This window comes from Adiantum capillus-veneris, chromosome 30, assembly GCF_014529385.1.
Source record: "Adiantum capillus-veneris isolate H3 chromosome 30, ASM1452938v2, whole genome shotgun sequence".
NCBI lineage: Eukaryota > Viridiplantae > Streptophyta > Polypodiopsida > Polypodiales > Pteridaceae > Adiantum > Adiantum capillus-veneris.
Genome location: NC_140960.1, coordinates 8,873,068 through 8,894,134, shown reverse-complemented (window position 1 = coordinate 8,894,134; position 21,067 = coordinate 8,873,068). Strand labels below are relative to the sequence as shown.

At 45.3% G+C, this 21,067-nt stretch overlaps 1 protein-coding gene across 3 annotated transcripts in view; it reads right to left on the bottom strand.

The window, feature by feature from the left end:
• The window catches only part of LOC147417517 (uncharacterized), a 34,852-nt gene extending 14,175 nt beyond the window's left edge, over positions 1-20,677 (bottom strand). For all 3 annotated transcript variants that reach the window (XM_086506650.1, XM_086506649.1, XM_086506648.1), the window contains exons 1-2: positions 20,522-20,677; positions 20,253-20,438 (exon numbers count right to left, since the gene is read on the bottom strand). In XM_086506650.1, the coding sequence (XP_086362776.1) occupies positions 20,253-20,438; positions 20,522-20,524 (189 nt within the window). In that variant the 5' untranslated portion in view covers positions 20,525-20,677. The remainder of the gene's footprint in view (positions 1-20,252; positions 20,439-20,521) is intronic.
• Between the last annotated feature and the right edge of the window lie 390 nt (positions 20,678-21,067).

Here is a 21,067-nt window from a genome sequence, read left to right as displayed (position 1 = left end):
TACGTACCTTTCCACCTTGTCCACGAAACCCTCTGTTTACAATTGCAGATTGCTCACTCCAGCTTCCTGGTCCGACTTCCTTTCCAGGAGGTGAGAGGGGCTGTTAGAGTTCACGCATCTCTCTTGATTCACATCGTCAGTCCCAGTTTCTCTTCGGGACAGGTGTTAGGGAGTGGGTGCTATTTTGTGGCTGTGCCCGCCCAATGTGAGGTAGGTTTCTCATGTCGGGATATGTCTAGCCATGTTTAGCCTTGGGTTTTGGCTCGGTTTTCCTAGCCACATAGGCTTCCTTTGCCATAGGGTACCTCTCCCCCTTGGACTCCAGTACCCTCTGAGAGCCCTAGTAGCTAGCAAGTCCCCTCTGCTAATTTTTTCCTCATTTATGCAAGGTCGTGGGGGTTGAGGGCTGGGTCGGGCAGCGAAGGGCAGGACCTATATATGGTGCATGGGAAGTCACCTCCAAATGCATGCAGTTCAGCCCCAGAGTGGAGGCGCCCTCGCATGGGTGCTCCAGAGGGCAACAGGAGGAAATCCGCAACATGCAGCCCTAGCGTTTTCCACCATGCAAACCTAGTGTTTTCCACCAACAGCCCTAGCGATTTTGCCTGGCATCCCCCAACGTTTTTGGTGGGCAGCCACGGCAGGGTTTGCAAGTGATGACAAGCTCCTTGTGAAGGTGGTCCTTTGCTAGGAGCGATGGGAAGTAGATCTTCCCCTTCAAGTTATCCCCTCAGGGCAGCCCATCCCGTGGGATCTCAGTCGAAGGTATAGCACTATCTTTGTGTGTCGACCTAGGAGAGCAAAGATCCAGTTCTGTCTCTCTCTAGTTCTTCCTTGATGCCAGGACGTGGACCAATGTTGGGGTTGTCGCCCATGTTGTCGTCATGTCAGTGGTCTCATGAGCAAGAGCAGTCGCAGTTGTGTGTACCTCGGGTCTATCCAATTGGCATGTCAATTCTATGCCGGACCACCCTTGGTCACTTGTATGAGCAGATGGTTATCAGCATGGAGAGCCTTTCCCAAATCTCTCTCTCTCTCTCTCTCTCTCTCTCTCTCTCTCTCTCTCTCTCTCTCTCTCTCTCTCTCTCTCTCAGATGTCCTATCTCTTTCTACCTCAACGATCTCTCTTCTCCACAGGTGTGCCTTGTTCATGTGTTTGGCATTGCAGGTGTTCTAGATCGGAGTCGAGGTGTCCACCGGATCACAAGCCACTTCTTGTCTTCATTGCATCTTCCGTTGCCACCTTTGACAAGGTATCAAAGCCTTAGGTATCACAACCACCTTGGAGGCTTAGATTTGGCTAATCCGTTACCGTTTTGGACATGATTGAGAGAAGAGAAGCTTGCTGTTTTTTTCTGGTTTTCTCCAAGTTTGGAGCACATTTGGGTATGTGGAGGCCTTGGACCTCGTCTACGACTTCCCCATCTTTACCCTTGACTAGCCCAACCTCTCTTCACCGAGGGGAACCCGATGGAGGCTTCAGGATGTGTAGCAGTGCTGGATTACTTTGGTTTCTTCAGAGATGGAGTCCTGTTACCGTGCCTTCCTGCAAGGGGAGGAAGCATGCAGTTGTTGGATCCATAATTCATTTCCGGCTTCTTCTTCAGAGAGAATTGTTTGGACAGCAGTAGGATTCTCTTCATCACTTCTGGAGCAAGTTTCTATCGAGGAGATGGAATGGCAGATTTGTTGTGCCTTTTGCAAATGCACGTCTTTCTTGGAATTGTCGATGGAGCTACCTATCCGATGGGTAGCAGGTTGATAATTCGGTTGCACTTTTGTACCAGATTGTGGACTATGGATGATAGAGGGGGATCTCTTTTCTTCTTGCAGCAGAGGATGTTCTTTGATTTTCTCTTATCCAACGATAGAAGTCCAGTTCCGGATTCAAGTGACTCTTGTTTATCCGGTATGCAACAGTTCCTACATCTGTTAGAGTTGGCTATGACAAGCACTTTTCTCTCACGAACCACTTCTTGTCTGATCATCCGACTTTCTTGGATGAGGTTTAGAGGTGGAGCATGTAGTGACAGACTCTTAGCCAGCAATGCCAACAGTTGAAGAAGTCTTTTGTTGGAGTGTGGACTTCTCCTTTCTCCATGTTCTCTCTTTCCCTGTTGATGGTAGTGTGGCCCTACAGATTTGGTCATTCCTTCGTCCTTTTGTGAGCTTGTTAGTACCCGTTGTGGGGCCATTTACAATCCTTGTGAGCTAGTTTATACCAGTTTCGAGACAGGTTTGCAACCTATTATGGATAGTTTTTCCTGATGATCCATTGCAGATTTGTTGAGATCCTCTGGATGACAGGTTTGCACGTAGTGTCGATGGTTAGTGGGGACATCTAGTTCCGACTCCCGCAGTCGGCAACACTTGGATGCTTCTTCCATACATCCCTTCACAGAGCTCCATCCTTGGGACATCCCATTCCGATCTTTGTGGACATGTTGCAATTTCCCCAACTGGTTCCTTTACTCTTCCCTTGAGTATTGGAGTCATGTTGTGTATTGGGTAATGATTGCACAGTTCAATTGTGGGTATGTTCTCTTCAACACAAGTACAAAGGCCACTCTTGGTGAAGATTTTAAGGAAGCAAGTTACAACAGTGGGAGTATATATGCTCTTCCGAGTCTGTATGTTGTTTGGCCTATTGTATTGGATTGTACCTGTAGGGTTGATCTTGGCAGATGCAGAGAAGCGGCGAACATTTAATTTGATCTCACGGAGTTTGCTTGATTAGCTAGGTTCTTGTTGGACCCCGACGGCTTCTTTGGAAAACATGATCCTCAGGTGTCCATCATTTGGAACAACTCATAAAATTGATGACCTTTAATTTTAGGCCCCTGAAATCAATTATGCAACTTCGTACAACTTCTTCTGCACCTTTCAATAGGGTTACGACCCCTCTCTGTCCCGAGTCTATCCACTTCATGACATACCTCCCTCTTGAAAGAATTGTAATCGCCCTAGATTACGCTTGAAAAACTAACATAAGCTAGAAACCAATTTAGTAGCCACTAACTCTAAGTACCGGCGCACTAGACAACACATTTCAAGTACTTGCACGAAGACGACAACCACTGAACATTCAAATCACATTCACATCACCATCCTCGTCGTGATCTTGGATGAGAATCATGATCACCGTAACGTATTTAGCAATCGCATCAAGATCTCACCGATCTCTAGCGGATGTCTTGATTGAGTAAATCTTGTTACTATCATACCCACATCACCCCTCAAGTGAGCAAGACCAAAATGCTGCAGTCATTTCGTCTTTCAAATATGAACTCAAACACGACACACATGAGAGAGCACATATAACAGATTCATTTTAGGAGTTCCCATTCCAAAGTACTTTTCATAAAGTCATATAGCAGAATATTGTCAGCCCATCAGTTGCCCTCAAATTTCAAAAGAAATCAGTGACTTTATTCCATCTGGGTAGTCTATGACAAAGGAGCAGAGTAACTCCCCTCTTGTGCAGTCCGCACCGCACCAAATTCAAACCGTTGATCATCAGTAACTCCCCGAACAGTCGAAGCTAGACCAAAAGCCTCAAGGTAAAGCTCTAAAATCAAAGAAGTATCTGCTAGGTCCTCCTTCTCCATCCATTCCGCATCCAACGCCGGATAGTTATTAAACTTGACTAAATACCGGCATTTCAGCTTACCTTTCACTTTCCTTTCCTTGTAAGCTAGTATATGTTCTAGAATGAGAATCTCCTCTGTCTCTTCCACCTCAGGTTGCTTCTCTGGCTCCTCTCAACACTCACATGAAATGCATTGTGAATCTTCTAAGTATCCGGTAACTTCAGTCTGAAGAATACATCATTTATCTTGTCCTGAATCTGGAAAGGGCCATTGTATCGCATACTCAACTTTAGAAAAAGTCGCTCCTTACCCTCTCGTTTCCGTAGGCGTGCCTTCTCAAACTGTAGAAGCACCCAGTCATCTTCCTTTAACTGCAAGTCACGTCGATGCTTGTCCGCTGCCTTCTTATGCCGTGCTTGAGACTTCTGCCTCACAAACCTTTGCAAAAGCATTGTCCAAATCCTAAACATATTGATCTGCTTCAAAAATCTTATCCTTGGTGGAGTTTACCTACAACAACACAGTACATATGTCTACCGAGAAGGCGCCATTTGAGATCATCGAGGGTGCTAGCAAGATTCCACCTATTCTTGGCCCAAGAGCTAGCGGTAGGGACAACCAACGCGATTTGCAAAAATCCATACAATTGCCACGTCAACAACGGAAATCGCGGAGATCTGTACGGCTTGCCACATCATCAACGAAATTCGTCGACCTCCGTACAACTGCCACGTCATCAACCCTCCATGCCACTTTTAGCCTTGTGTTCCTTAAGCCCTATCGGACAGGGCCCCATAGGTTGGAATGGCTTATAACATTGATGAGCTTTAATTTTAGGCCTCTTGGATCGATTCTGCAAGTTGATACAACTTCTAGGTCAATAGGATCGAATGCTTTAAGAAGCTTTTCATTGTGAGATGGAAAAGCTAACTTTGGACACTTACATGCCTTCAAGGATCTTCTCTATAATACAAAGGCTCTTAATGACCCTACGGTCATCGTGCAGATGTTGTACCTCTTTCGATTGTCGTCAGCATATCAAATCGAGGTTTTACGTAATCCGATTACATCTATTGAGGACATCTATAAGTTCACCAAAAACTATGATAATACTTTGGCTGTAAGGTGCAACGGAAGTGAATGTTGATATTGCTCAAGATGAGTGCTCTGAACTGTGCTCAAGGGTTCCTTTTACTTACGGAAGGGAGAGCCTTCCGTTCCTTTTAGAGAGAGAGTGCAATGATCACAAACAAAGTGAATGCTACTATGAATGAAGGTGTTGAGAATGAGAGAGAAAAGAATACGACACCAGACGGTTCTCAAACCCTCCTCCAAGGGCCCCCCTCTCAACGAGAGGTCTATGCTATGGATTGCACAAATCTGGTACAATGGTCTAGATGCGCTGGGCTTGCCAACGATATCGACGACAATGCTGACGACGAGGACGGGTTGAAACTGAAAACGCTAGGGTTGATCTGCTGAATTTTTGAAAACGTTGACTTTCTGCTGAAAACTGACATTGGGTCAACGAGAACAGCGATGGCGACGACGCAATGATGATGCGCCGAAAACGTAGATGCTGAAATCTGCAGACAACGGGCTGAATCTGAAAACGCTGGCTGATCCGACGATACGGCGAGGATCTCCTACAGGTAGGTGAGATCTGTGAAGCTAAGAGGTTAGTCTGCAAAGACTAAAGGCTACTTGATCTGGCTGAATCTGGCGATGGAAAACTGCAAACGCCGGGTAGATCTGCTGGAAAAACACTGGAGCTGATCTGCAACTGAAAACGCTAGATACTCTGGAAGAATCCAAAAACACTAGCTGTCCTGTTGGCTGAAAACGCTAGGTCTTCTGTCGTCTTGCTGAGGAGAGAACACTGCAAGTCTGAGCTTCTTCTATCTCTTCTGCTAATAATGACTGCCCAAGTGCTCCCTTTATAGCAAACTGAAGCTGGGTCGAGCAGTCTTCCGAACAGTCCCACAACCCCATAATGGCATAATTAATTAATAAAATAAATGAATATGTCAATAAAATGTATTGTCCCCAAAGTGGGTTCACTGACTGGAACATGGACATGCTGGGTACTAATGGTTGTGCAATCAGAGGGTATGCAACTAATCTAAGTGCATGGACATGCACGGCCTGTGCACAGGCTCAAAAGGGTATCAGAACAGTTCCTAAGTTGACCTAAACCCTAGATCTAGTGTAGCTTGTCCACATGCACATTAGGGTTAGATGTGCACGTGACATCCCCTCCTTTTCAAAGTGAGGTACTGGTACCGAGCTGCATGGCTTCTTTATAGTTTACCAACAACACTGGATAATCTTTGAAAAATTCTTCATCGACCCACACTCCCTCGTGGGTTCCTCGATCCTTGAACTTCAAAAAATACTGTCTGACTTGCTTCTTTGAGCCATGGCGAAACCGATGCAACAACACTTGCTCCGGCTCCATGACTTGGACTTCATCGATGATCTCTAGTTCTTCTTCTTTGGAAATGTCCTTTGGAGGTGTACCCTGAAACACTTTCAACCAAGAGACATGGAAAACGTTGAGCATTGACCATGAGTTAGGCAATTGCAATTTCATAGAAACCTCATTAATCTTTTTAATGATTGGAAATGGACCATACATTCTGAAAGACAACTTAGGACACTTCTTTCCGACTTACTTAAGTTGTTGCTTCATGATTCTCAAATAGACCCAATCCCCTTCCTTGAAAGTAGCATCCTGACGATGCTTGTTGGCCTGCTGTGTGAATAAGATTCCTGAGCCTTGCTTAGCCGAAGCTTCACACTCTCAGTAATCTCATTTAATGACCGACTTTCAGCATCGGCATCAGGTAACTAACCGACCAAACGAGTCAAAAGAGACTGGAACGGACGGCCAAAGGCTGCCTCATACGGAGTTCTACCAATAAGAGTCATTCAAAATTGCTTGCACTAATGGGAGATAGTGCTCCCACTGAGACTGTTGATCATGCACATAAGATTTTAGAGCATCAAAAGCCAATTGATTGTAAATCTTTGTTTGACCATCTAACTGTCGATGAAAAGCATATGAAAAATTCAACTTTGTGCCAAAATTTTCAAAGAGAGCGTGCCAAAAGTTTGACGTGAACTTAACATCCATATTTGAAACGATTGACTTTGGCAAACCACAAAGGGGATACTGTCACTTGCACATCTAACCCTATGTGTACGTGGACGACATGGGTTCAGTTCAGTTAGATTAGGAAGTGTTTAGGCACTTTTGTGAGTCTGTTCGCAGACCGTGCATGTCCAGGCACTTAGAGTAGATGCATATCCTCTGGTTGCACACAGCATGATCATCACATTACCATCAGAACCCATCAAGAGTATTTTTGCAGTGCATAAAACTATTTTCCCTAATTTAGCCATTTTTCACTTATTGGTAGGGCAATTTTGACAAGCATGTATATAAGAAACTCTAGCGCTAGCATTCTCTAGCAGGAGAGGCAGCAGGAACCGCGTGTTCAACAGGCACCTTCTCGCAAGACCCTCCCCAGCATGATCACCTAGTGTTTTCAGCCAAAGGACAGCCTAGCGTTTTCTTCAAGTGCAGAACCAGCTTAGCGTTTTGCATTTGCAGTAGCCTGGCGATAGCAGATCACAGATCAGCCCTAGCGTTAGCAGAACGGCAGAATCAGCCCTAGCATTTTTGCAGCACACCACACATCAGCCTAGCGTTTTTGCAAACAGCAGACCTCCTAGCGTTTTGCAGATTCGCCGCGACAGAACAACTAGAAGCATCAGCGTTTTCAGTTTTCAGCATTTAGACTCTAAAGTAGAACCCCCGAACCTCGCAGACCTCACCTTCCCGCGGTAGATCCTCGCCACACGGTCAAATCCACCGAAGTTTGCACTTTCAGCCCGGAAAACGCAGATTTCAGCATCTGCGTTTCAGCGCGTCGTCGTCGCATCGTCGTCATCGACATAGAGTCAGAATTCAGCAGATAAAGATTTGCAAATTTCAGTCCTTTGCGTTTTCAGATTTCAGCCCGTCTCGTCGTCATCCTCATCATCATCAACATCGTTGGCAAGTCCAAGCATTGTAGAGATTTGTGCAATCAATAGCAATAGACCGCTCTCGCCATAGAGAGTGGGGCCTTCAGAGGAGGGTTTGACAACATTCTAGTGTCGTATTCTTCTCTCTATATCTCTCAGTCTCAGCACCTTCATTCACAATGTTTGCCACTTTGTTTGTGATCATTTGCACTCTGTCACTAAAAGAACGAAAGGCTCTCCCTTCCGTAAGTAAAAGGAACCTTGAGCACAGTTCGGAGCACTCATCTTAAGCAAAGTTCAACATTCACTTCCTTTGCACCTTACATTGGTATCAGAGCTTTGGCAGTGTTGTGTATCACTCAAGGAAAGAACCACAAGATTTTTTTTTTGCTTGTTGCGGTCGCACGTAACCCAAGTCTCTTGGGCGTGTCGATTCCTAATCGTGTTTTTGAAGAGTGACAGGAAACCCAAGAAAGAAGGGCTTGTCCAACCTCCCCTTGTTTCTCTTTTCACTCATTGAGAGCGGACCGTGCACTTAGCAGCCGGCCAATCGACGTGAGGTAGGAAAAAGCAACCTTGATGTGAGCGCAAGGCCGCCAAGGGGTGCGCCCGCGGGAAAGAGAAGAGCTCGGGTAAGAGAACAAATTCCTCTGCCACCAACTCCATGAGTTGCCGCTCTAACTCTTCTTCTTAAGTTCTGCTTAAACGGTAGAGAGCCTTACTAACTGGTTGTGCCCCCTCCGTGAGTTCTATGCGATGGTCCTCCGGCCGCTCGGAAGGAAGACGGGGTGGACGATCATCCTGCAAAAAGAGGTGCTCATATTTGGTAAACAAACCTGAATACCTTTATGGAGCCTTGAGGCTCTGAGTGATTGGAGAGGCAAAAATGAATGTCGTTGATGCTCCTAGTCATAATTCACGCTTTGCCTGCACATGAGAAATGAGAGATAAAGAATGCACACCCTCCTCACCATGAATGATCATGGGAGAGTCACCTTTGGCATTTAGAGTGAGCGTATTCTCTCTCCAATCAATGAGAGAGTTATGCTCACGAAACCATCTAATGCCCATAATCACATCACATCCTGAGAAAGTAGACACAACAAATTTTCTACGGAAGGAAGCTTGCTGAACAATGAATAATAAATCAAGGCACTCTTGTGTAATGAGAGAGTCCATAACGGGAGCGAAGCCCGACACCTCGAGAGGAGTTGTCTCGCTAACCTCCAAGCGGGCTCTTTCTACAAGAGAGTCACCAATTACATGATGCATACTGTCTGTATCAAACAATATGACAAAACGCTGACCCTTCACACGACCATAACATCAACCTTCCTTTGCATAAATGATTTGTTCTTTTGGCGTGATGTATCCTCCTATAATGCCTTGTGCAACTTTTTCATCTAAGGTTAGCTTAGGTTTAGCTGGCGTTTTAGCTTTACCCTTAGATTCATTTTGAGAGTTCTTTCCTGAAGGATTAGAAGCTGTGCTAGAAGAGTTACCATTCTTAACGTTCTTACCATTTTGTGGGTTCTAAGGATTCTGAGAGGTATTGTGAGAAGACTTGTTCTCCTTAGGCTTTCCTTTGTTGTGCTTCATCTCCTGAGCGAGAGCAATCGCTTCCGCCTTGTGGAGATCTATAGGATCGAGGACTTCAACATCAAACTTGATATACTCGTCCAACCCGAAAAGAAATGCCTCTTTGCTCTCATCATCTAATTTGTGTAATTGGGTGCCGAGTTGCAAAACACGGTTAGAGAAAGACATAACTGACATACCATTTTGCTTGAGATTGCACCAATCTTCTTTCAACCGCCGTAAGTACTGAGGTGGCATAAACCGTGCCTTGAGCTTGTCTTGGAAGTGGCCAATTGAAAGAAAGGGACACGCCTTCCTCGGCTTCCTCTAGGTGCGCGGCCAACTGTGCCTCTTGCCATGCGTGATACCAATTAATGGCATCATCAACAAGATACATGGCTACCGTCAAAACTTTGTTGTTCCCTGTTTTCTTGGTTGTCGAAAAGAAAGCATTAAATTGATGCAACCAAGAATGAATAACATTAGCATCCATCTTACCGTCATACTTACTGAACGTCAACTTCTCGGTGACTGGGTTGTTGGAATTTGCATCTCTACATGTGCTATCTGAGGAAGTGCCAACGTCCTTGATTGGCTCACATTTCGAGGTGAGTACCTGTAGGACCAACTCTTCCATGCCTTTGTCTCTCTTCACCTCACGCTCTAACTCCATAGCCGCTCACTTTTCTTCGGCCGCTATGCGTTGAGCTTCATACGCTTGCTCGCGCTCAAGCTCCATAATTGCCTTTCGTTCTTCAGCCGCCAAGCGCGCTTGCTCACGCTCCATCTCCATGGCTGTCCTTCTTTCTCCTAAGGCGGCACGTTGCATCTCCTGTTGTAGCATCATCTCCATCATCGACTTGACCGAAGCCTCCATAGGATTTAGTGCAATCCATGGCGTAGATGGGGATGGGGGAGGATCGAAGAACCATCCTCATGGTGTAGAAACTTCTTGTTCTCCAACTCTACTCTTATCACCTTCACGCAAAGTATCCATTCCGCTTTGGGTAATGACCATACACTGAGATCTTGGGTACTTGGGTTCTTAAGGAACTTCGGTTCTTGAGGTTCTTGGATTCTTGAGGTTCTTGGGGTCTTAGCTTGCAATCGGTGTGTGAGAAGGCTTTGCTCTTACCCGAGCTCGACTCTTTCCTGCGGGCGCACCCCTTGGCGGCTTTGCGCTCACACCAAAGTTGCTTTTTCCCACCTCACGTTGATTGGCCGGCCGCTCGGTCCGCTCTCAATGAGTGAAAAGAGGAACAAGGAAAGGCTAGACAAGCCCTTCTTTCTTGGGTTACCTATCACTCTTCAAAAACACGATTAGGAATCGACACGCCTAAGTGGACTTGGGTTACGTGCGACCGCAACAAGCAAAAAATTTCTTGTGGTTTTTTCCTTGAGTGATACAGAACACTGCCAAAAAGCTCGGATACCAATGTAATGCAGCAAAAGTGAATGCGTGCTCCGAACTGTGCTCAAGGGTTCCTTTTACTAACGGAAGAAAGAGCCTTCCGTTCCTTTTAGAGAGAGAGTGCAATGATCACAAACAAAGTGTATGCTACTGTGAATGAAGGTGCTGAGAATGAGAGAGAGAGAGAGAGAAAAGAATGACACCAGACGGTTCTCAAACCCTCCTCCAAGGGCCCCCCTCTCTATGGCGGGAGAGATCTATGCTATGGATTGCACACATCTGATACAATGGTCTAGATGCGATGGATTTGCTGACGATGTCAACGACAATGACGACAACAAGGACGGGCTGAAAACTGAAAAACGCTAGGGCTGATCTGCTTAATTTCTGAAAACGCTGACTTCCTGCTGAAAACTGACATTGTGTCGACGAGGACGGTGATGGCGACAACGCAACGATGATGCGCTGAAAACGCAGATGCTGAAATCTGCGGACAGCGGGCTGAATCTGAAAATGTTGTCTGATCCGACGATACGACGAGGATCTGCTACGGGTAGGTGAGATCTGCAAAGCTATGGGGTTAGTCTGCAAAGGCTGAAGGCTGGAACTGACAACGCTACCTGATCTGGCGTAACCTGGCGATGGAAAACTGCAAACGCTAGGTAGATCTGCTAGAGAAACGCTGGGGCTGACCTGCAACTGAAAGCGCTAGAAGCTCTGGAAGAATCCAAAAACGCTAGCTGTCTTGCTGGCTGAAAACGTTGGGTCTTCTGCCGTCTTGCTAAGGAGAGAACACTGCAAGCCTTAGCTTCTTCTGTCTCTTCTGCTGGAAATGACTGCCCCAATGCTCCCTTCATAGCAAACTGAAGCTGGGTCGAGCAGTCTTCCCAACAGCCCCACGACCCCATAATGGCATAATTGATTAATAAAATAAATAAATATGTCAAAAAAATGTACCGCCCCCTAAGTTGGGTTCACTGACTGGAACATGGACATGCTGGGTACTAATGGTTGTGCAATCAGAGGGTATGCAACTAATCTAAGTGCCTAGACATGCACTGCCTGGACATGCACAGGCTCACAAGGGTGCCAGAACACTTCCTAAGCTGACATGAACCCTAGATCTGGTGTAGCTTGTCCACATGCACATCAGGGTTAGATGTGCACGTGACATTGGCGGCTTCTGGAGGTGGCCCGACGGATGTGTCTAAATTCAAGCGCTTGAACGCTTTGGCAGCCATTTACCTCCGCACTGTGAATACTTCGGTGAACACCATCGATAATCCAGTCACTTGGTCTTCTTTTGATTCACAGCCCGGATTGTCGCGTTAATAAGGCTATGTTTTGGCCGCATGATTTTCTTCACGTTAAAGGAGAGATCAATGGCCAGGCTGTAACGGTCTTATTCGACAACGACTCTACTCATAATTTCATTTCTTCTCGTTTGGTACAGGCACTTAAGCTCGACACGTCTCTCGCAGACCATCCATATATGGTCCGTTATGCGGAACGTAGGAGCAATCAATGGACTGAGGTTGTGCCGCGACTCAACCAATCTTACCAATAAGCCTTGACTTCGCATCATGGGCGTTGAACATGTAGATCTTATTTTAGGCATGCCATGGTTTTACGATAAGACAGCTTCTTTGTCTATCGATCATGGATCACATACACTTGATGGTGTGTACTATGTGGTTGAGGGATCACCTTCTTCCCTGATCGCCGATTTTAATGTGAATCTGCTTTCAGCTAATGAATTCAATGCATTGTCTCATGATTCCAGTGTACAACTTGCAGTTTGTTGGATTAAAAATTATAATGTTGATTTTCCATCTCAATGTCATTCTCTTCTTTCGAAAAGTGATGTTACTGCATTGGACACTCTTGAGTCTTTGTCTGATCATGATGTAGCTGTTAAACGTTATTGGATTCCGTTTTGGCTGAATTTGCAAAAGCCTTTCCGTCAGATTTACCAGATGGGCTTCCATCGTCTCGTGGGCCTGATCTCAATCATAAGATAGAGCTTTTGCTCGGTAGCCATCCCTCTCTTGACAACCTTATAGGTTCAACTCGAAAGAGGAAGATGAGATAGCTAGGCAGCTTCAAGCCTATCTTGCCAAGAATCACAAGCTCGCATACGTGCACACGTTATTCACCACAGGAGAAGGACTTGTCGGCAGTCATTCATGCCCTAAAGGTTTGGCGCCATATCTCTTTGGTGCCCACTTCGTGATATGGAAGAACACCATTCTTTGAAATATCTATGTGATTAACTCGACCTTCGTGGTCGAAAGGCAAGGTGGACCAAACTTATGCAAGAGTTCGATTTCAAGTACGCTATCGTAAGGGTGCTACCAATACGGTAGCTGATGCCCTCAGTAGAATCTCTAAGGTAAATACTCTTTCGTTTGTTGACAGTGTGGTCCGTTACGGATCACATAGAAGATAAGTGGGGTTTATCATAAGTTGAACTGCCTCGAGGCATTGTTGTACATCCTATGTTTCACGTAAGTCGTCTGAAAGACAGTTGGAGCAAGATGACTTAGCGATTCCTCCTGAGCAAGTCCCAAACTGTCACGTGACACATCCAACCCTATGTGTCCGTGGACAAGCTACAGCATGACCAGGGTTCGGTTCAGTCAAATCAGTCTAGAATAGAAAGTGTTCTGGCACTTTTGTGAGTCTGTTCGCAAACCATACATGCCCAAACACTTAGTGTAGATGCATTTTCTCTGGTTGCACACAGCATGATCATAAGCATTCCCATCAGAATCCTTCAGGGAAATTTTCCAGTGCATTTAGCCTATTTTTCCTATTTTTGACATTTTTCACTTATTATTTTTAAGTGACTTTTGTTGAAAAGTAGGTAGGGCAAATTTGCTAAGTTTGTATAAATAGAAACCTAGCGCTAGCACTTTCTGGCAGAAGAGGCAGCAGGAGCACCTAGCTCAACAGGCAACTTCTCAACAAGACCAACACCCGCAGTAGCCCTAGCAGTTTCAGCCATCTGAGGACCTAGCGTTTTTGCATCAGATCAGCCTTGGCGATTTGTGCACAGCAGATCAGCCCAGCGTCGTCAAGACACAGCAGATCAGCCTAGAGTTTTGCATTTGCAGAACAACCGGCGACAGCAATAGATTTTCAGCCTTAGAGTTTTTGCATTTGCATTATATCCCAGCGTTTTGCAGATTCTCCGCGACGGAACCTCAAGAACCATTAGCGTTTTCAGTTTTCAGCCCTTAGACACCGCAGAGATCAAGTCCCGAACCTCGCAGATCTCACCTTCCCACAGCAGTTCCTGCCACACAATCAGTTTCCGCAAGGTTTACAGTTTCAGCCCGGAAAACGCAGATTTCAGCATCTGCGTTTTCAGCGCGTCGTCGTCGCATCGTCGCCATTGACATCGTCACCGACATAGAGTCAGAATTCAGCAAATAAAAGATTTGCAGATTTCAGCCCTTAGCATTTTCAGATTTCAGCCCGTCTCGTCGTCGTCCTCATCGTCATCGACATCGTCGGCAAGTCCAAGCATTGTAGAGATTTGTGCAATGATAAGTAGACCGCTCTCGCCATAGAGAGTGGGGCCTTCAGAGGAGGGTTTGACAACATCTCTGGTGTCGTATTCTCTTCTCTCTCTCTCTCTCTCAGTCTCATGCACCTTCATTCACAGTGTTCATTCACTTTGTTTGTGATCACTTGCACTCTCTCATTAAAGCACGGAAGGCTCTCCCTTCCCTAAGTAAAAGGAACCTTGAGCACAGTTCGGAGCACTCATCTTGAGCAAAGTTCAACATTCATTCCGTTGCACCTTACATTGGTATCAGAGCTTTGGCAGTGTTCTCTATCACTCAAGGAAAGAACCACAAGAACCACAGGAATTTTTTTGCTTGTTGCGGTCGCACGAACCCAAGACTTCTTGGGCGTGTCGATTTCTAATCGTGTTTTTGAAGAGTGACAGGAAACCCAAGAAAGAAGGGCTTGTCCAACCTCCCCTTGTGCCTCTTTTCACTCATTGAGAGCGGACCGTGCACTTAGCGGCCGGCCAATAGATGTGAGGTGGAAAAAAGCAACCTTGGTGTGAGTGCAAGGCCGCCAAGGGGTGCGCCCCCGGAAAAGAGCAGAACTCGGGTGAAGAGAAGATCCTTCTCTAACACAGATTGCAAGCGAAAGAAGAACCTCAAGACCCGCAAAGAACTCAAGAACCCCAAGAACCAAGACCCCCAAGAACCCAAGTTTCTCGTGAACTTAAGAACCCAATACCACAAGAACCCAAGACTTCAGTGGATGGTCATCACTCCAAGCGGAATGGATACTTCGCTTGGAAATGATGAGCATGAGAGAGGCGAAGAAGAATTTCCCCACCAGGAGGTTTTTCCGACCCTCCCCCTTCCCCATCTACGCCACGAGTTGCACCAGATCCTATGGAGGCTTGGTGCAAGACGATGATCGACATGATGACAACGTGGCACGAAGCAAGAATGGCAGCCATGGAGCGTGAGCGCAAGCAATTACGCTTGGAGGCCAAAGAATTTGATCGCAAGCACACAGAAAGAAAAACAGAATTGGATCGCAAGAACGTTGTTCATTCTTCCTCTCTCATTTCTAATGTGCAGGCGAAGATTGAAAGGATTCAGGAGAAGGAGACTCTCTCAGTCTCTTCTTCTCCAAAGCATGACACACAGGATTTGCATGATGATAAGCATGATGATTTGAATGATAATGATAAGCATGATGATTTGAATGCCAATGCCAAGCATGATGATTTGCATGATGATCACGATGTGATTTCTCACGAGCATGATGATTTGTATGATCAAGACGTGATTGTTCACAAGAATGAAGGTTTAGTTGATGCTTTTTCTCGCGAACCTAACCTCGTTGCAGGTTTGATCAATCACAAAGAACCGATCTTGGCTCTCGAGTCGAGGTCCACAGAACTCCCACAGGAAGATTCGATCAAACACGAAGAACCGATCTTGGCTCTTAAGCCTAGGTCCAAAGAACCCCACAGGAAGTACTATGTGTTCGCATGATTAGTCAGCATGGATTGATCGAGTGTTTCATTCGTGGTCATTTCCTGTATTTTAGTCACCGTCTTTATGTGATTCCTTTTCCTAGGCATGACATATTGTACGTTGAGCACGTTCCACTCATGAATGAGCACGGATGTATGCGGATTTTTCATGAAAAGCTAAAAAGTATGCATTCAAGGAAGTCACATTTCATGTCTCTTCCTTGGCACGACACAGTTGTAGGAAGAGCACATGAAAGTATGAGCACCAAGCATGGGCATTTCCGTTGTGAATTGCCACAATTGATTGCTTTAGATCAGAAGAGAAAGATTCGATCTCATTGTTTGCGTGTGTGTGGTGAACGGTTTGGCACTCCGTCTCTTTGTTCATCTACATTGCATGCACAATCTTTTAAGAAGACAAGATTTTTTCAAGTCACTTTACATAGAATAGGTGTGTTCATGGTTTTGTGTTGGAAATGGGAATTTTCAGCCATGGAGATTCTTCAAGAAGAAAGAAGCATGACTCTCGACGAAGTTGAAGCATTGAAGGAGCCACAGAAGACTTTGCATCGCTTTCGGCGCAGCCCAAAGAAGCAAGCGTTGCAGACCTTTATGAAGTTCAAGTACCGCACGATCCACACATCAGAGTGGGCCGGCGAAGAGTCCCTTCCAAGATTCCAGATGCTATTGGCGATCTTCCTCGACGCCATACAGTTCGGTACCAGTACCTCACTTTGAAAGGAGGGGATGTCACGTGACACATCCAACACTATGTGTCCGTGGACAAGCTACAGCATGACCAGGGTTCAATTCAGTCAAGTCAGTCTAGAATAGGAAGTGTTCTGGCACTTTTGTGAGTCTATTCGTAGACCGTGCATGCCCAAACACTTAGTGTAGATGCATTTCCTCTGGTTGCCCACAGCATGATCATAAGCATTCCCATCAGAATCCTTCAGGGCAATTTTCCAGTGCATTTAGCCTATTTTCCCTATTTTAGACATTTTTCACTTATTATTTTTTAATGACTTTTGTTGGAAAGTAGGTAGGGCAAATTTGCTAAGTTTGTAGAAATAGAAACCTAGCGCTAGCACTTTCTGGCAAAAGAGGTAGCAAGAGCACCTTGCTCAACAGGCAACTTCTCAACAAGACCAACACCCGCAGTAGCCCTAGCGTTTTCAGCCATCTGAGGACCTGGCGTTTTTGCATCAGATCAGCCTTGGCGATTTGTGCACAGCAGATCAGCCCGACGTCGTCAAGACACAGCAGTTCAGCCTAGCGTTTTGCATTTGCAGAACAACCGGCGACAGCAACAGATTTTCAGCCTTAGCGTTTTTGCATCTGCATTATACCCCAGCCTTTTGCAAATTCTCCGCGACGAAACCTCAAGAACCATCAGCGTTTTCAGTTTTCAGCCCTTAGACACCGCAGATCAAGTCCCGAACCTCGCAGATCTCACCTTCCCGCAGCAATTCCTGCCGCACAATCAGTTTCCGCAAGGTTTACAGTTTCAGCCCGGAAAACGCAGATTTCAGCATCTGCGTTTTCAGCGCGTCGTTGTCGCATCGTCGCCATCGACATTGTCACCGACATAGAGTCAGAATTCAGCAGATAAAAGATTTGCAGATTTCAGCCCTTAGCATTTTCAGATTTCAGCCCGTCTCGTCGTCGTCCTCATCGTCGTCGACATCGTCGGCAAGTCCAAGCATTGTAGAGATTTGTGCAATGATAAGTAGACCGCTCTCGCCATAGAGAGTGGGGCCTTCGGAGGAGGGTTTGAAACATCTCTGGTGTCGTATTCTCTTCTCTCTCTCTCTCTCTCTCTCTCTCTCTCTCTCTCTCAGTCTCATGCACCTTCATTCACAGTGTTCATTCACTTTGTTTGTGATCACTTGCACTCTCTCATTAAAGCACGGAAGGCTCTCCCTTCCCTAAGTAAAAGGAACCTTGAACACAGTTCGGAGCACTCATCTTGAGCAAAGTTCAACATTCACTCCGCTGCACCTTACACAAACTTGGCAGACCCCACCTGCTACGTTTCACTTGAACCCGAATCAGTTCTCGATCAAAGGGTCCGCAAGTCTCGCAAGTCTTCGTACCCCAAATATTTGATCAAGTGGACGCATCATCCTGAATCCATTAGATCGCTATAGAATCGTTTCCTCGCTTATAAAATCGAGGATATTACTGAGGATAGCTATTAAAAATGAGGGAGGAAGTGTTACGTCCCTAGACTTCAGGATGGGCGCTTGCAGTATGGCAAGCAAATGTGAACCTGGCCCTCTGGTTATGAAGTCCTGTAAATAGAACTTGGTTCTCATTTATGAGACATCTTGTGTGATCATCACACTTAGACTCTTGGCCCTAGGCAGCTCTGCGCGCATACCCATACTGGTGTGGACTTGGTGGTATGGGACACCGGCCCTTGTGGTAGAAGGCTAGCCCGCTTGGCTGCAGGCTCCCAGGCTCGGGGGTGAGTCTGTATTGGCTCTATGGCTAGGAGTAGAGCCTGATGTCCACTCACTACATGTGTCTAGGTGTGAATTTGGCTTGTGTCATGTGTGCAGGATGGATCCGCCAAGGGACTCACACTACTATGGACACTTCTACTTATGAGGCCGGTGTAACTACGAAACGTTTCAAACCCGAAACGTTTCACCCCAAAACGCCGACGTTTCGCCTCGAAACGTTTCACCCAAGAGAGGAGCCTCGGTGAAACGTATGACTGAAACGTCAATTTTGGGTATATACAGTATGGGTGATGATAAAAACCCCCAAAAATATTTAGGCATTTCAACAGAGACGTTTCACCTGCATGCTGAAACGTTTCGGGCGTTTCACCCTAGTCATAACGCATTTCGCGGTTTCGCTATGTGAAGCTGAGTACAAGGCTATCTTCACAACTACAGTTTTGAGTGTGTGGCTCAGATGCCCTATCGCTGATTTAGGTGTTGGACAGAACATTGTCAACATCATTTACACTGGCTGTCAGAGTACATTGATAGTTACGAGGAACCCAATTTTTCATGCTTACACAAAGCACATTGAGGTGCATTATCACTATGTCAGGGAGAGACTCACAGGAGAGATTAGCTTGGCTTATGTGCCAACACAAAACAACCTTGCAATTCTGTTCACAAAAACATTGCACAAAGCCTCGGGCTTGCTTTCCTTTGTGGATTGATCATGTCCTTAGGGCACGGCGCCGCTTCCCTATACACTGTGTCACCTCTCGATTCACCACATCACTCCTCGGGGGTTTGTTGCCATATATGTGGTAGTGATGTGTGTGAACACGCTTGGGACTGTCGAGCACTTTTCCTCACTAGGAGGTTTTTTCCCCTGTGCATTTGTATGTACACCCATCACTCTAGGGGCTAACTTATTTTCTATTTGTCCACTGGGCAATATACTCTCTATTGTGTACCTTGAGCTTCTTTTGTCTTATCCAAGTTGTGTGTGCATCCCTGTAACCCTAATTCCAACATTCTCTTTTACAAATCAACAAAATCACTAACCCACAGTAAATTAAAGATAAATTGCTATAAAGCCATTTGTAAAATGGACAATATAGATAATGTTGCAATGCATACGATTCGACGCGTGAATGAGAAATCTCAAATAGTAGTAATAGAGAGAATAACTCTATATTCAAGTCTAAAAAGTAAAAGGTCCCTCCCTCAATTAGAGTTACTTACATAAGAAACTCCAATGCAAGGAAATGACTAATTTGTCTAAGTGAAAAAGAAAATGATAAAACTAAGGAGAGGGACTTTTCTACAAGTTCCTACATTAACCATAAGCGCTCTCCCTAATGTCTGGAGAGGTAAAGATCTTAACCTTTTCTACATATCATTCATTCTCTTGGGCCCAATCATGCTTGTGAACAATATGCAACCACACACGCACACCAGTCCACGATGCTCTAGGAGCATTTCTAATCTAATGAGTCTGACTTGCATGTGGATTGATTGTTTACTAGTGATCAATTTTCTTTTTTCTCTTATCCATCTCCTTTTTATGAAGGCTAGATTCCCAAAATCCATTGGTAGCCATCTTTCAAAAAAATCAAACATAGCAAATCCAAAAAAACCCTTTAGATTAAAAATTGTGTCTCTAATATCCAAGTTTTCATTTAAATCCTTGACACTTGTTTGTTGAGATTCATCAAACACCAAATGAAGAGCTTGGACTTTAGAAAAGTCTCAGGTGCAGAGCAATGGAGGTGTGACCCATGTCAATACCTCAATTTCAAACAAGCACCTCGGTTCGTCCCTGAAGGTTTCTCATGATTTTGGTTTATGAGGCAGAAACGCAACCTTTCAACTGTCATGTTGTTTTCCTATAGGTGAGCATATAAGTTATGCCAAAAGAGCACAACATACTGAGCATTTGTTTGTCGCTCTCCATTTCTTTTGTCTTAGCACAAGGGTGTCTTTCTGGAATTCCAGCAGTGGTTCTCAATGGCCTGCCGATGCTGAATTTTCAACTTGAAAACATGCAGCATCCTTGAAACCAGCCATTCTTCATGTCAAGATCATGTCGCTGGCTTGAAACTTTAAAGGTCGAGTATGATTAAGGACAAACATGCATTTGTTGTTGTCACACGAGCGTAGCTTTGAAACCATACCTTCTGCTCCGCTAAAGTCTTGGCATCCTCCAGCACTTGTTGATTTGAGACAAGAATAAGTCGCTGAATATCCACGTCATGGTCAGTTAAAACCTGCAATTTCGACTTGATCTCTAGGGTAGTCTCGGAGGGTTCGCAGTGCAAAAAGAATGTCGTCTTCTTCCTCTTCACCCTGATGAACATCGCCTGCAAAATAACACATAGGAGTCGTGCACACTGAACAAAGTTACGAACCTAACTACGGTAACAGAATGACTCGAGACAACTACCATTTCGTCCGCAAGAGCTCGAACTGTACAAAACAATTCGCTGATACTCCTACCAGCCGGTGGTTAAGTTAATGTGTTGCAGCAAAAAAAATTCATGAAACTCCAAAAGCAAATTTGAAGCACCAAAAAATCCCTCCTTCATTTTACATTGTGCTCGTCCACGCGCACGCACAAACGGGGACATGGATATGTGGCAGTCCCACATTGTTTTCCACATGACCACTCAAAAGAACCCTCAGAAAAAAACCTCCTTTTTGGTATAAATTTGGCTCGACATATTATTTTGGGACTCATGCCGCAAATCCTACAATATGGTGCTCCGTGCGATCGTTCCATGCTTCCATATAAGATTGGCAAGGTCAAGTTGTTGTGTGAATTTAGCCAAGGCTTAATCTTCTAAATTTCTATGGGCAATGTCGAGGTTGAAATCAAGGCTAATGACAATTTCAAGAGGTGAAATATGAGAGGAGCACCCACAAATCAATATCACACCGTGCACAAACTCCCTACATCCTTTCAAATTTGACTCCAAAGAAAATCTTTGGT